General features: G+C 44.1%; 1 protein-coding gene across 1 annotated transcript in view; it reads right to left on the reverse strand.

Moving 5' to 3' along the window:
- tbcd (tubulin folding cofactor D) overlaps positions 1-16,920 on the reverse strand; it is a 93,037-nt gene that overhangs the window by 65,415 nt on the left and 10,702 nt on the right. The window contains 6 exon segments of the mRNA XM_065015918.1: positions 1,068-1,142; positions 1,392-1,452; positions 5,638-5,780; positions 6,171-6,303; positions 11,464-11,509; positions 15,819-15,951. Of these exon segments, the coding sequence (XP_064871990.1) occupies positions 1,068-1,142; positions 1,392-1,452; positions 5,638-5,780; positions 6,171-6,303; positions 11,464-11,509; positions 15,819-15,951 (591 nt within the window).

The following is a 16,920-nucleotide window of genomic DNA, read 5'->3' on the forward strand; positions in this document are numbered from 1 at the left end:
TGAGGGCTTGTAGGCCTGTTGTAAAGGCAAGGTCCTCACCAGACATCACCGGCAACAACGTCGCCTTTGGGCACAAACCCACAGTCGCTGGACCAGACAGGACTGGCAAAAAGTGCTCTTCACTGACGAGTCGCGGTTTTGTCTCACTAGGGGTGATGGTCGGATTCGCGTTTATCGTCAAAGGAATGAGAGTTACACCGAGGCCTGTACTCTGGAGCGGGATCGATTTGGAGGTGGAGGGTCCGTCATGGTCTGGGGCGGTGTGTCACAGCATCATCGGACTGAGCTTGTTGTCATTGCAGGCGATCTCAACGCTGTGCGTTACAGGGAAGACATCTTCCTCCCTCATGTGGTACCCTTCCTGTAGGCTCATCCTGACATGACCCTCCAGCATGACAACGCTGTGCGTTACAGGGAAGACATCCTCCTCCCTCATGTGGTACCCTTCCTGTAGGCTCATCCTGACATGACCCTCCAGCATGACAATGCCGCCAGCCATACTGCTCGTTCTGTGTGTGATTTCCTGCAAGACAGGAATGTCAGTGTTCTGCCATGGCCAGCGAAGAGCCCAGATCTCAATCCCATTGAGCATGTCTGGGACCTGTTGGATCGGAGGGTGAGGGCTAGGGCCATTTCCCCCAGAAATGTCCGGGAACTTGCAGGTGCCTTTGTGGAAGAGTGGGGTAACATCTCAGAGCAAGAACTGGTCAATATGGTGCAGTCCATGAGGAGATGCACTGCAGTACTTAATGCAGCTGGTGGCCACACCAGATACTGACTGTTACTTTTGACCCCCACTTTGTTCAGGGACACATTATTCCATTTCTGTTAGTCACATGTCTGTGGAACTTGTTCTCTCAGTTGTTGAATCTTATGTTCATACAAATATTTACACATTAAGTTAAGTTTGCTGAAAATAAAACGCAGTTGACAGTGAGAGGATGTTTCTTTTTTTGCTGAGTTCACCTTAACATATATCTGTATATTGTCTGATAAGATGATCCCCCAGTGGCACAGACAAATAGCACAACATCACACGACAAAGCTGCAAATGAACCAGTTGTTACCTGAAGCAGTCCAACACAGATCCAACCACCTCGTCAGCCAGCTCCCTGGGGAGTCGCCCTGTCACCCTCCCAATACTGAAACAAGGGAAGACATGTTGGATCCTCTCTGAGCAATTCATCTGTACTTCATGAACATGAGGGCGTGCTCCTCCCTATAGGCAGTTTGGGGGTTTTTAGGTGTTTTGTCTGTTCAGGTGCCACATTTATTCTGTACTACATCAACATGACATATATAACTCAGGGCTCCTCCCTATAGCCATCATTCTGCCTTCTGAAAGACAGACGCTTAGTGTTTATCATTGTTAATTCAATGTGACAACTTACCCCTTAGCAGCAGACCAGCGCACGATGGTCTCCTTGTCTTTCAGCCCACCCAACAGTTGTTCTGTGGAATAACAGACAGAGAGAGAGAGTCACTACCTGAATAGCTGTGACTGAACACCATAACAGACAGAGTCACTACCTGAATAGCTGTGACTGAACACCATAACAGACAGAGAGAGAGAGAGTCACTACCTGAATAGCTGTGACTGAACACCATAACAGACAGAGAGAGAGAGTCACTACCTGAATAGCTGTGACTGAACACCATAACAGACAGAGAGAGTCACTACCTGAATAGCTGTGACTGAACACCATAACAGACAGAGAGAGAGAGAGAGTCACTACCTGAATAGCTGTGACTGAACACCATAACAGACAAAGAGAGAGTCACTACCTGAATAGCTGTGACTGAACACCATAACAGACAGAGACAGAGAGTCACTACCTGAATAGCTGTGACTGAACACCATAACAGACAGAGAGAGTCACTACCTGAATAGCTGTGACTGAACACCATAACAGACAGAGAGAGAGAGAGAGTCACTACCTGAATAGCTGTGACTGAACACCATAACAGACAAAGAGAGAGAGTCACTACCTGAATAGCTGTGACTGAACACCATAACAGACAGAGACAGAGAGTCACTACCTGAATAGCTGTGACTGAACACCATAACAGACAGAGAGAGAGAGAGAGTCACTACCTGAATAGCTGTGAATGAACACCATAACAGACAGAGAGAGAGTCACTACCTGAATAGCTGTGACTGAACACCATAACAGACAGAGAGAGAGTCACTACCTGAATAGCTGTGACTGAACACCATAACAGACAGAGAGAGCGTCACTACCTGAATAGCTGTGACTGAACACCATAACAGACAGAGAGAGAGAGAGTCACTACCTGAATGAATGTGACTGAACACCATAACAGACAGAGAGTCACTACCTGAATAGCTGTGACTGAACACCCTAACAGACAGAGAGAGAGAGTCACTACCTGAATAGCTGTGACTGAACACCATAACAGACAGAGAGAGAGTCACTACCTGAATAGCTGTGAATGAACACCCTAACAGACAGAGAGAGAGAGTCACGAGCTGAATAGCTGTGACTGAACACCATAACAGACAGAGAGTCACTACCTGAATAGCTGTGACTGAACACCATAACAGACAGAGAGAGAGAGAGAGTCACTACCTGAATAGCTGTGACTGAACACCATAACAGACAAAGAGAGAGAGTCACTACCTGAATAGCTGTGACTGAACACCATAACAGACAGAGACAGAGAGTCACTACCTGAATAGCTGTGACTGAACACCATAACAGACAGAGAGAGAGAGAGACACTACCTGAATAGCTGTGAATGAACACCATAACAGACAGAGAGAGAGTCACTACCTGAATAGCTGTGACTGAACACCATAACAGACAGAGAGAGAGTCACTACCTGAATAGCTGTGACTGAACACCATAACAGACAGAGAGAGCGTCACTACCTGAATAGCTGTGACTGAACACCATAACAGACAGAGAGAGAGAGAGTCACTACCTGAATAGCTGTGACTGATCACCCTAACAGACAGAGAGAGAGTCACTACCTGAATAGCTGTGACTGAACACCATAACAGACAGAGAGAGCGTCACTACCTGAATAGCTGTGACTGAACACCATAACAGAGAGAGTCACTACCTGAGTAGCTGTGAATGAACACCATAACAGACAGAGAGAGAGTCACTACCTGAATAGCTGTGACTGAACACCATACCAGACAGAGAGAGAGAGTCACTACCTGAATAGCTGTGACTGAACACCATAACAGACAGAGAGAGAGAGAGTCACTACCTGAATAGCTGTGACTGAACACCATAACAGACAGAGAGAGAGAGAGTCACTACCTGAATAGCTGTGACTGAACACCATAACAGACAGAGAGAGAGTCACTACCTGAATAGCTGTGACTGAACACCATAACAGACAAAGAGAGAGTCACTACCTGAATAGCTGTGACTGAACACCATAACAGACAGAGTCACTACCTGAATAGCTGTGACTGAACACCATAACAGACAGAGAGAGAGAGAGTCACTACCTGAATAGCTGTGACTGAACACCATAACAGACAGAGAGAGAGAGTCACTACCTGAATAGCTGTGACTGAACACCATAACAGACAGAGAGAGAGTCACTACCTGAATAGCTGTGACTGAACACCATAACAGACAGAGAGAGTCACTACCTGAATAGCTGTGACTGAACACCATAACAGACAGAGAGAGTCACTACCTGAATAGCTGTGACTGAACACCATAACATACAGAGAGAGAGTCACTACCTGAATAGCTGTGACTGAACACCATAACAGACAGAGAGAGTCACTACCTGAATAGCTGTGACTGAACACCATAACAGACAGAGAGAGAGTCACTACCTGAATAGCTGTGAATGAACACCATAACAGACAGAGAGTCACTACCTGAATAGCTGTGACTGAACACCATAACAGACAGAGAGAGAGAGTCACTACCTGAATAGCTGTGACTGAACACCATAACAGACAGAGAGAGAGAGTCACTACCTGAATAGCTGTGACTGAACACCATAACAGACAGAGAGAGAGAGACTACCTGAATAGCTGTGAATGAACACCATAACAGACAGAGAGAGAGTCACTACCTGAATAGCTGTGACTGAACACCATAACAGACAGAGAGTCACTACCTGAATAGCTGTGACTGAACACCATAACAGACAGAGAGAGTCACTACCTGAATAGCTGTGAATGAACACCATAACAGACAGAGAGTCACTACCTGAATAGCTGTGACTGAACACCATAACAGACAGAGAGAGAGAGAGAGTCACTACCTGAATAGCTGTGACTGAACACCATAACAGACAAAGAGAGAGAGTCACTACCTGAATAGCTGTGACTGAACACCATAACAGACAGAGAGAGAGAGAGAGTCACTACCTGAATAGCTGTGAATGAACACCATAACAGACAGAGAGAGAGTCACTACCTGAATAGCTGTGACTGAACACCATAACAGACAGAGAGAGTCACTACCTGAATAGCTGTGACTGAACACCCTAACAGACAGAGAGAGAGAGTCACTACCTGAATAGCTGTGACTGAACACCATAACAGACAGAGAGAGTCACTACCTGAATAGCTGTGACTGAACACCCTAACAGACAGAGAGAGAGAGTCACTACCTGAATAGCTGTGACTGAACACCATAACAGAGAGAGTCACTACCTGAGTAGCTGTGAATGAACACCATAACAGACAGAGAGAGAGTCACTACCTGAATAGCTGTGACTGAACACCATACCAGACAGAGAGAGAGAGTCACTACCTGAATAGCTGTGACTGAACACCATAACAGACAGAGAGAGAGAGAGAGTCACTACCTGAATAGCTGTGACTGAACACCATAACAGACAGAGAGAGAGAGAGTCACTACCTGAATAGCTGTGACTGAACACCATAACAGACCTGATGTGGGTCAAATTCAGTAGGGCACACCGTAACAAAATGTTTTGTAACAGAACATGTAAATCTGTGTTGTGTTGTTATTGGTCAAGTAGTTCAGGATGTTGCACACCTTACTGAACACAAGAAACAGGCCTTAAGACCAATAAGACAGTGAGAAGGATGCTGACTTCAGACATATCAAGAGAGAGAACTTAGAGAAGCTGAGAGAACCAAAGAGAGAGCTTAGAGAACCAGAGAGAGAGAGAGAGCGAGCTAAGAGAACCAGAGAGAGAGAGAGCTAAGAGAACCAGAGAGAGAGAGAGAGAGAGAGCTGAGAGAACCAGAGAGAGAGAGAGAGCTGAGAGAACCAGAGAGAGAGAGAGAGCTAAGAGAACCAGAGAGAGAGAGAGAGCTAAGAGAACCAGAGAGAGAGAGAGAGCTAAGAGAACCAGAGAGAGAGAGAGAGCTAAGAGAACCAGAGAGAGAGAGAGCTAAGAGAACCAGAGAGAGAGAGAGCTAAGAGAACCAGAGAGAGAGAGAGCTAAGAGAACCAGAGAGAGAGAGAGCTAAGAGAACCAGAGTGAGAGCTGAGAGAATGAGAACTGAGAGAATGAGAACGAGAGCTGAGAGAATGAGAACGAGAGCTGAGAGAACCAGAGAGAAAAAGAGAGAGAGAACCAGAGAGAGATCAGAGAGAGATCTGAGAGAGCGAGAGAGAGAAAGAATGAGAGAGAATGAGAGAGTGAGTAACGCTGACTGACCGATGACGTTCTCCACCTCCTCTGGGATATCATAGTCCTCCTCCTGGCTCTGGGTCTCCATGTCTGGACTAACAGCCTCGACTGTGGAGCCAGACTGGGACAGAGACAGGTTGGCTGCCAGGGAGCGACTCCCTCTCTGGTACCTGAATGACAAGCAAACATACAAGGTCTCAACACAGTGAGACCAGCTTTCCCTTAACAAACGCTCAACGGCATGCGAAGGCTCTCAAATTAACATCTAGGGAGTGGGTCTCCTCCACTGAGAGATGGTCTCTGTACCAGCTTGACTCCTACCTCAGTGTGTGTGTGTGTGTGTGTGTGTGTGTGTCTCACCTCCACTTGGCCAGTCGGGGCTTGAGGAAGGTCAGACCCAGTCTCTGTACCAGCTTGACTCCTACCTCTGTGTGTGTGTGTGTGTGTGTGTGTGTGTCTCACCTCCACTTGGCCAGTCGGGGCTTGAGGAAGGTCAGACCCAGTCTCTGTATCAGCTTGACTCCTACCTCAGTGTGTGTGTGTGTGTGTGTGTGTCTCACCTCCACTTGGCCAGTCGGGGCTTGAGGAAGGTCAGGCCCAGTCTCTGTATCAGCTTGACCCCCAGCTTCCTCAGCATAGCCTGGCTGCTCTCTGCCACGTGACACTGGTCCAGACACTGCAGCACCACCGGAGCTGAGGAACACACACACACACACACACACACACACACACTAGTACCATGGTAACACTACACTGGTTCAGACACACACTCGGGGCGCGTGGCCGCCTACTCGGGGCGCATGGCCGTCCTACTCGGGGCCGCCTACACGGGGCGCGGGGCCGCCTACTCGGGGCGCGGGGCCGCCTACTCGGGGCGCGTGGCCGCCTACTCGGGGTGTGACCGTCACCGACGCGGGTCAGAGATGCAGTCTGAGGGCTGCCCATCTCCTCTTTGAAACATCACAATATTTTTAAACATTTTATCGGCACCGAATCTGAAAGGCTCTTGTGCAACGACAACTCTTCAGAACGGTGATCATCACCAGGAGCCAGTGAGAGCTGGCCAGAGAAGCAGCCAGTCAGACGATGACGTTGCACCCCGAAGGTGTCGACTCTGGAGCAGGAGACATGACTACTACTACTATGGGTTTCTACTTGCCTTTAACCAAACATGTCACAGCTCTGAAGTTCACAACCAATGTTATTCAATTCAAAATGTATTGGCTAGATATTTACACTCCGTGTGTAGAGTGTGTATGTCTGACTGGAACTATTTCTGAGGCTGCTTTGAGCCACAGCTCGTTGTGATTACATAGTTAACGTAGTTACATCATTGTTTTGGCGAGACAGCGTGCTGTGGAGAATCCTCACCACAAGGTGAAGAATCTGTGTCACATCGTTTAATGTGCTCACCACTACGTTGCCAAGACAACACACTACAGGAGAGGCTGGTTTAATGTGCTCATCACTACATTGGTAAGACAAAACACTACAGGAGAGACTGGTTTAATGTGCTCACCACTACATTGGTAAGACAAAACACTACAGGAAAGAGACTGGTTTAATGTGCTCATCACTACGTTGGTAAGACAAAACACTACAGGAGAGGCTGGTTTAATGTGCTCACCACTACATTGGTAAGACAAAACACTACAGGAAAGAGACTGGTTTAATGTGCTCACCACTACATTGGTAAGACAAAACACTACAGGAAAGAGACTGGTTTAATGTGCTCACCACTACATTGGTAAGACAAAACACTACAGGAAGGAGGCAGGTTTAGGCTCAGTGATGTCAGGGGTGTAGTTTACAGCCGGCATTAGTATCACACACCATCACCTACAGCCAGTCAACCAGTCAACATCAGACGATCACCTACATTTTCCTTATTTAGCAGATGCTCTTAACACAATGGATAAAGGAGGTAAGACAACTCCTTAACACAATGGATAAAGGAGGTAAGACAACTCCTTAACACAATGGATAAAGGAGGTAAGACAACTCCTTAACACAATGGATAAAGGAGGTAAGACAACTCCTTAACACAATGGATAAAGGAGGTAAGACAACTCCTTAACACAATGGATGTAGGAGGTAAGACAACTCCTTAACACAATGGATAAAGGAGGTAAGACAACTCCTTAACACAATGGATAAAGGAGGTAAGACAACTCCTTAACACAATGGATAAAGGAGGTAAGACAACTACTTATCACAATGGATAAAGGAGGTAAGACAACTCCTTAACACAATGGATAAAGGAGGTAAGACAACTACTTATCACAATGGATAAAGGAGGTAAGACAACTCCTTAACACAATGGATAAAGGAGGTAAGACAACTACTTATCACAATGGATAAAGGAGGTAAGACAACTCCTTAACACAATGGATAAAGGAGGTAAGACAACTACTTATCACAATGGATAAAGGAGGTAAGACAACTCCTTAACACAATGGATAAAGGAGGTAAGACAACTCCTTAACACAATGGATAAAGGAGGTAAGACAACTACTTAACACAATGGATAAAGGAGGTAAGACAACTCCTTAACACAATGGATAAAGGAGGTAAGACAACTACTTAACACAATGGATAAAGGAGGTAAGACAACTCCTTAACACAATGGATAAAGGAGGTAAGACAACTACTTAACACAATGGATAAAGGAGGTAAGACAACTCCTTAACACAATGGATAAAGGAGGTAAGACAACTACTTAACACAATGGATAAAGGAGGTAAGACAACTCCTTAACACAATGGATAAAGGAGGTAAGACAACTACTTATCACAATGGATAAAGGAGGTAGGACAACTACTTATCACAATGGATAAAGGAGGTAGGACAACTACTTATCACAATGGATGAAGGAGGTAGGACAACTACTTATCACAATGGATGCAGGAGGTAAGACAACTACTTATCACAATGGATGAAGGAGGTAAGACAACTCCTTATCACAATGGATGCAGGAGGTAGGACAACTACTTATCACAATGGATGCAGGAGGTAAGACAACTACTTATCACAATGGATGAAGGAGGTAGGACAACTACTTATCACAATGGATGCAGGAGGTAGGACAACTACTTATCACAATGGATGAAGGAGGTAAGACAACTACTTATCACAATGGATAAAGGAGGTAAGACAACTCCTTAACACAATGGATAAAGGAGGTAAGACAACTACTTATCACAATGGATAAAGGAGGTAAGACAACTCCTTAACACAATGGATAAAGGAGGTAAGACAACTACTTATCACAATGGATAAAGGAGGTAAGACAACTCCTTAACACAATGGATAAAGGAGGTAAGACAACTACTTATCACAATGGATAAAGGAGGTAAGACAACTCCTTAACACAATGGATAAAGGAGGTAAGACAACTCCTTAACACAATGGATAAAGGAGGTAAGACAACTACTTAACACAATGGATAAAGGAGGTAAGACAACTCCTTAACACAATGGATAAAGGAGGTAAGACAACTACTTAACACAATGGATAAAGGAGGTAAGACAACTCCTTAACACAATGGATAAAGGAGGTAAGACAACTACTTAACACAATGGATAAAGGAGGTAAGACAACTCCTTAACACAATGGATAAAGGAGGTAAGACAACTACTTAACTACAGGAAAGAGACTGGTTTAATGTGCAATGGATAAAGGAGGTAAGACAACTCCTTAACACAATGGATAAAGGAGGTAAGACAACTACTTATCACAATGGATAAAGGAGGTAGGACAACTACTTATCACAATGGATAAAGGAGGTAGGACAACTACTTATCACAATGGATGAAGGAGGTAGGACAACTACTTATCACAATGGATGCAGGAGGTAAGACAACTCCTTATCACAATGGATGCAGGAGGTAGGACAACTACTTATCACAATGGATGCAGGAGGTAGGACAACTACTTATCACAATGGATGATGGAGGTAGGACAACTACTTATCACAATGGATGCAGGAGGTAGAACAACTACTTATCACAATGGATAAAGGAGGTAGGACAACTACTTATCACAATGGATGAAGGAGGTAGGACAACTACTTATCACAATGGATAAAGGAGGTAGGACAACTACTTATCACAATGGATGAAGGAGGTAAGACAACTACTTATCACAATGGATGAAGGAGGTAAGACAACTACTTATCACAATGGATGAAGGAGGTAAGACAACTACTTATCACAATGGATGAAGGAGGTAGGACAACTACTTATCACAATGGATAGAGGTAGGACAACTACTTATCACAATGGATAAAGGAGGTAAGACAACTACTTATCACAATGGATGAAGGAGGTAGGACAACTACTTATCACAATGGATGCAGGAGGTAGGACAACTACTTATCACAATGGATGAAGGAGGTAGGACAACTACTTATCACAATGGATGCAGGAGGTAGGACAACTACTTATCACAATGGATAAAGGAGGTAGGACAACTACTTATCACAATGGATGAAGGAGGTAGGACACCTACTTATCACAATGGATAAAGGAGGTAGGACAACTACTTATCACAATGGATGAAGGAGGTAAGACAACTACTTATCACAATGGATGAAGGAGGTAAGACAACTACTTATCACAATGGATGAAGGAGGTAGGACAACTACGTATCACAATGGATAGAGGTAGGACAACTACTTATCACAATGGATAAAGGAGGTAAGACAACTACTTATCACAATGGATGCAGGAGGTAGGACAACTACTTATCACAATGGATGAAGGAGGTAGGACAACTACTTATCACAATGGATGCAGGAGGTAAGACAACTACTTATCACAATGGATGAAGGAGGTAAGACAACTCCTTATCACAATGGATGCAGGAGGTAGGACAACTACTTATCACAATGGATGCAGGAGGTAAGACAACTACTTATCACAATGGATGAAGGAGGTAGGACAACTACTTATCACAATGGATGCAGGAGGTAGGACAACTACTTATCACAATGGATGATGGAGGTAGGACAACTACTTATCACAATGGATGCAGGAGGTAGAACAACTACTTATCACAATGGATAAAGGAGGTAGGACAACTACTTATCACAATGGATGAAGGAGGTAGGACAACTACTTATCACAATGGATAAAGGAGGTAGGACAACTACTTATCACAATGGATGAAGGAGGTAAGACAACTACTTATCACAATGGATGAAGGAGGTAAGACAACTACTTATCACAATGGATGAAGGAGGTAGGACAACTACTTATCACAATGGATAGAGGTAGGACAACTACTTATCACAATGGATAAAGGAGGTAAGACAACTACTTATCACAATGGATGAAGGAGGTAGGACAACTACTTATCACAATGGATGCAGGAGGTAGGACAACTACTTATCACAATGGATGAAGGAGGTAGGACAACTACTTATCACAATGGATGCAGGAGGTAGGACAACTACTTATCACAATGGATAAAGGAGGTAGGACAACTACTTATCACAATGGATGAAGGAGGTAGGACAACTACTTATCACAATGGATAAAGGAGGTAGGACAACTACTTATCACAATGGATGAAGGAGGTAAGACAACTACTTATCACAATGGATGAAGGAGGTAAGACAACTACTTATCACAATGGATGAAGGAGGTAGGACAACTACGTATCACAATGGATAGAGGTAGGACAACTACTTATCACAATGGATAAAGGAGGTAAGACAACTACTTATCACAATGGATAAAGGAGGTAAGACAACTACTTATCACAATGGATGAAGGAGGTAGGACAACTACTTATCACAATGGATAAAGTCAAATTGCTGATTAAAAAGCAACTATTGAAGGACATTCTTACCGTACTGGAGAAAGTCATCTCTCTTGCCATGCTTGAATAGCTGGGCCTAGAAGACAGACGGGAGACAGGAGAGAGAGACAGAAGAGAGGGGAGAGGGAGGAGAGACAGGAGAGAGGGGAGAGAGAGGAGAGACAGGAGAGAGGGGAGAGAGAGGAGAGACAGGAGAGAGAGAGACAGGAGAGAGGGGAGAGAGAGAGAGCGACAGGAGAGAGGGAGAGAGAGAGGAGAGACGGGAGAGAGAGAGAGAGAGAGAGAGACAGGAGAGAGAGAGAGAGGACACAGTAGAGAGGAGAGAGACACAGTAGAGAGGAGAGAGAGATAGGAGAGACAGGAGAGAGACAGGAGAGAGAGGAGAGAGAGAGACAGGAGAGAGGAGAGACAGGAGAGAGAGAGCAACAACATCAATATCGTGGATGAGATCGAAATAATACATTTTCATTTAAAGTTGTGAAATTCCAACACCTGTTTTGTTCATAATGTTGTGGCTCCTCCCCTTTTGAGAGTAAAATCACCACTAACCTCTATCTTCTGGATGTCATTACATGTAGTCTGGGATTAAATCACCACTAACCTCAACCTTCTGGATGTCATTACATGTAGTCTGGGATTAAATCACCACTAACCTCAACCTTCTGGATGTAGTCTGGGATTAAATCACCACTAACCTCTATCTTCTGGATGTCATTACATGTAGTCTGGGATTAAATCACCACTAACCTCTATCTTCTGGATGTCATTACATGTAGTCTGGGATTAAATCACCACTAACCTCAACCTTCTGGATGTAGTCTGGGATTAAATCACCACTAACCTCTATCTTCTGGATGTCATTACATGTAGTCTGGGATTAAATCACCACTAACCTCAACCTTCTGGATGTCATTACACGTAGTCTGGGATTAAATCACCACTAAACTCAACCTTCTGGATGTAGTCTGGGATTAAATCACCACTAACCTCAACCTTCTGGATGTCATTACATGTAGTCTGGGATTACATCACCACTAACCTCTATCTTCTGGATGTCATTACATGTAGTCTGGGATTAAATCACCACTAAACTCTATCTTCTGGATGTCATTACATGTAGTCTGGGATTAAATCACCACTAACCTCAACCTTCTAGATGTAGTCTGGGATTAAATCACCACTAACCTCAATCTTCTGGATGTCATTACATGTAGTCTGGGATTAAATCACCACTAACCTCTATCTTCTGGATGTCATTACATGTAGTCTGGGATTAAATCACCACTAACCTCAACCTTCTAGATGTAGTCTGGGATTAAATCACCACTAACCTCAACCTTCTGGATGTCATTACATGGAGTCTGGGATTAAATCACCACTAACCTCAACCTTCTGGATGTAGTCTGGGATTAAATCACCACTAACCTCAACCTTCTGGATGTCATTACATGTTGCAGTGAGGACTGCCGTTTGATAAAGGTTAATTTTAACTACTCTTCTAAAGCCATTTCTCTCAGTCTCTTTTCTCACTCCCCATTTCTCTCAGTCTCTTTTCTCACTCCCCATTTCTCTGTCTCTTTTCTCACTCCCCATTTCTCTGTCTCTTTTCTCACTCCCCATTTCTCTGTCTCTTTTCTCACTCCCCATTTCTCTGTCTCTTTTCTCACTCCCCATTTCTCTGTCTCTTTTCTCACTCCCCATTTCTCTCAGTCTCTTTTCTCACTCCCCATTTCTCTCAGTCTCTTTTCTCACTCCCCATTTCTCTCAGTCTCTTTTCTCACTCCCCATTTCTCTCAGTCTCTTTTCTCACTCCCCATTTCTCTCAGTCTCTTTTCTCACTCCCCATTCCTCTCAGTCTCTTTTCTCACTCCCCATTCCTCTCAGTCTCTTTTCTCACTCCCCATTCTCTCAGTCTCTTTTCTCACTCCCCATTCTCTCAGTCTCTTTTCTCACTCCCCATTTCTCTCAGTCTCTTTTCTCACTCCCCATTTCTCTCAGTCTCTTTTCTCACTCCCCATTTCTCAGTCTCTTTTCTCACTCCCCATTTCTCTCAGTCTCTTTTCTCACTCCCCATTCTCTCAGTCTCTTTTCTCACTCCCCATTTCTCTCAGTCTCTTTTCTCACTCCCCATTTCTCTCAGTCTCTTTTCTCACTCCCCATTTCTCTCAGTCTCTTTTCTCACTCCCCATTTCTCTCAGTCTCTTTTCTCACTCCCCATTTCTCTCAGTCTCTTTTCTCACTCCCCATTTCTCTCAGTCTCTTTTCTCACTCCCCATTCTCTCAGTCTCTTTTCTCACTCCCCATTTCTCTGTCTCTTTTCTCACTCCCCATTTCTCTCAGTCTCTTTTCTCACTCCCCATTTCTCTCAGTCTCTTTTCTCACTCCCCATTTCTCTGTCTCTTTTCTCACTCCCCATTTCTCTCAGTCTCTTTTCTCACTCCCCATTTCTCTCAGTCTCTTTTCTCACTCCCCATTTCTCTCAGTCTCTTTTCTCACTCCCCATTCTCTCAGTCTCTTTTCTCACTCCCCATTTCTCAGTCTCTTTTCTCACTCCCCATTTCTCTGCGGCTCTTTTTTTGCGTTTTTGCTGCATTGGCCAAATTCAAAACGCAACTGTGCAAAACAAAGATCTTAGTAGAGCCCGTTGAAGCCCCTCGGGGCCGTCAGAACACACAGAGACAGTTTTAAACGCTCTGAGCGCCACATAGAGAGAGAGAGACAAGCCGGTTTCCCCTCCCAGCCATATTACAGAGCACAGAGAGAAGGAGAGACTGTTCCGTAAACACGTAGCGCCAGTTTCAACGCCAATAATATTCCTTTGATACACTGCTCGCTTGAGGGTTGCATTAAATTAGCTACTTAGACTGACGCAACACAAGAGTTGACCTGAAGAAAAATCTACTAAAATACACTGTTATATCAAGGTGGTTGGTGAAACCACAACTATAGGACATCAAGATAAAGTGGAAGAGAGTGAGGGACTGGGGATTAGTGTGGGCAGCTAGGCCATAGCACCTCTATTGGTAAAGTAATGACTACCAGCAGTATATCTATATACTACTACTACACTGGTAAAGTAATGACTACCAGCAGTATATCTATATACTACTACACTGGTAAAGTAATGACTACCAGCAGTATATCTATATACTACTACACTGGTAAAGTAATGACTACCAGTAGTATATCTATACACTACTACTACACTGGTAAAGTAATGACTACCAGCAGTATATCTATATACTACTACTACACTGGTAAAGTAATGACTACCAGTAGTATATCTATATACTACTACACTGGTAAAGTAATGACTACCAGCAGTATATCTATATATACTACTACACTGGTAAAGTAATGACTACCAGCAGTATATCTATATACTACTACTACACTGGTAAAGTAATGACTACCAGTAGTATATCTATATACTACTACTACTACTACTACTACTACACTGGTAAAGTAATGACTACCAGTAGTATATCTATATACTACTACAACACTGGTAAAGTAATGACTACCAGCAGAATATCTATATACTACTACACTGATAAAGTAATGACTACCAGCAGTATATCTATATACTACTACTACTACACTGGTAAAGTAATGACTACCAGTAGTATATCTATATACTACTACTACTACACTGGTAAAGTAATGACTACCAGCAGTATATCTATATACTACTACTACACTGGTAAAGTAATGACTACCAGCAGAATATCTATATACTACTACACTGATAAAGTAATGACTACCAGCAGAATATCTATATACTACTACACTGGTAAAGTAATGACTACCAGCAGAATATCTATATACTACTACACTGATAAAGTAATGACTACCAGCAGTATATCTATATACTACTACTACACTGATAAAGTAATGACTACCAGCAGTATATCTATATACTACTACTACACTGATCCCAGATCTGTTTGGGCTGTATAGCCAACCCCTGGGGATCTGGGATACCAGTTCCTAAAACAGGTCTGTGACCAGGCTAGCTAATTACCACCAGAGGCGTGTCTTCACGTTCCCTCCTCAGTCGTAAAACACTGACAACAGGTGCAGCACTAAACACCTGCCAACCTGCCAAACCCACAGAGGCTCTGATCTCCCACAAACAGGGCAGCCGTACACTAAACACCTGCCAAGCTGCCAAACCCACAGAGGCTCTGATCTCCCACAAACAGGGCAGCCGTACACTAAACACCTGCCAAGCTGCCAAACCCACAGAGGCTCTGATCTCCCACAAACATGGCAGCCATACATGTAGGCTCTTGTAAACTAGGCCTGGTCACTGCAACCCACACACACACACACACACACACTCGAGGACAGACAAACTGTGTGTGTGTGTGTGTGTGTCATACCAGAGACTGCAGGGCCCCGTCCAGGATTACAGTACCTCCCATGGTCTGGTCACTGGCCTGAGAGATGGTGGTCAGACTCCAGTCCAGGAAGTCTCCTAGTCGCTTCAGCTTCACATCAGGACGTGTCACAAACCTGCACACACAGACAGTTAGATGACAGGCTAGGACCACTCAGTAAACTGTAAACACAGATAGATGACAACAGGCTAGGACCATTCAGTAAACTGTAAACACAGACAGATGACAACACACTAGGACCACTCAGTAAACTGTAAACACAGACAGTTAGATGACAACAGGCTAGGACCCCTCAGTAAACTGTAAACACAGATAGATGACAACAGGCTAGGACCACTCAGTAAACTGTAAACACAGACAGATGACAACAGGCTAGGACCACTCAGTAAACTGTAAACACAGACAGTTAGATGACAACAGGCTAGGACCACTCAGTAAACTGTAAACACAGACAGATGACAACAGGCTAGGACCACTCAGTAAACTGTAAACACAGACAGATGACAACACACTAGGACCCCTCAGTAAACTGTAAACACAGTTAGATGACAACAGGCTAGGACCACTCAGTAAACTGTAAACACAGTTAGATGACAACAGGCTAGGACCACTCAGTAAACTGTAAACACAGACAGATGACAACAGGCTAGGACCACTCAGTAAACTGTAAACACAGACAGATGACAACACACTAGGACCCCTCAGTAAACTGTAAACACAGTTAGATGACAACAGGCTAGGACCACTCAGTAAACTGTAAACACAGTTAGATGACAACAGGCTAGGACCCCTCAGTAAACTGTAAACACAGTTAGATGACAACAGGCTAGGACCCCTCAGTAAACTGTAAACACAGTTAGATGACAACACACTAGGACCACTCAGTAAACTGTAAACACAGACAGATGACAACAGGCTAGGACCCCTCAGTAAACTGTAAACACAGTTAGATGACAACAGGCTAGGACCACTCAGTAAACTGTAAACACAGACAGATGACAACAGGCTAGGACCACTCAGTAAACTGTAAACACAGACAGATGACAACAGGCTAGGACCCCTCAGTAAACTGTAAACACAGTTA

This window comes from Oncorhynchus nerka, unplaced genomic scaffold (genome assembly GCF_034236695.1).
Source record: "Oncorhynchus nerka isolate Pitt River unplaced genomic scaffold, Oner_Uvic_2.0 unplaced_scaffold_1215, whole genome shotgun sequence".
In the NCBI taxonomy this organism is placed as follows: domain Eukaryota; kingdom Metazoa; phylum Chordata; class Actinopteri; order Salmoniformes; family Salmonidae; genus Oncorhynchus; species Oncorhynchus nerka.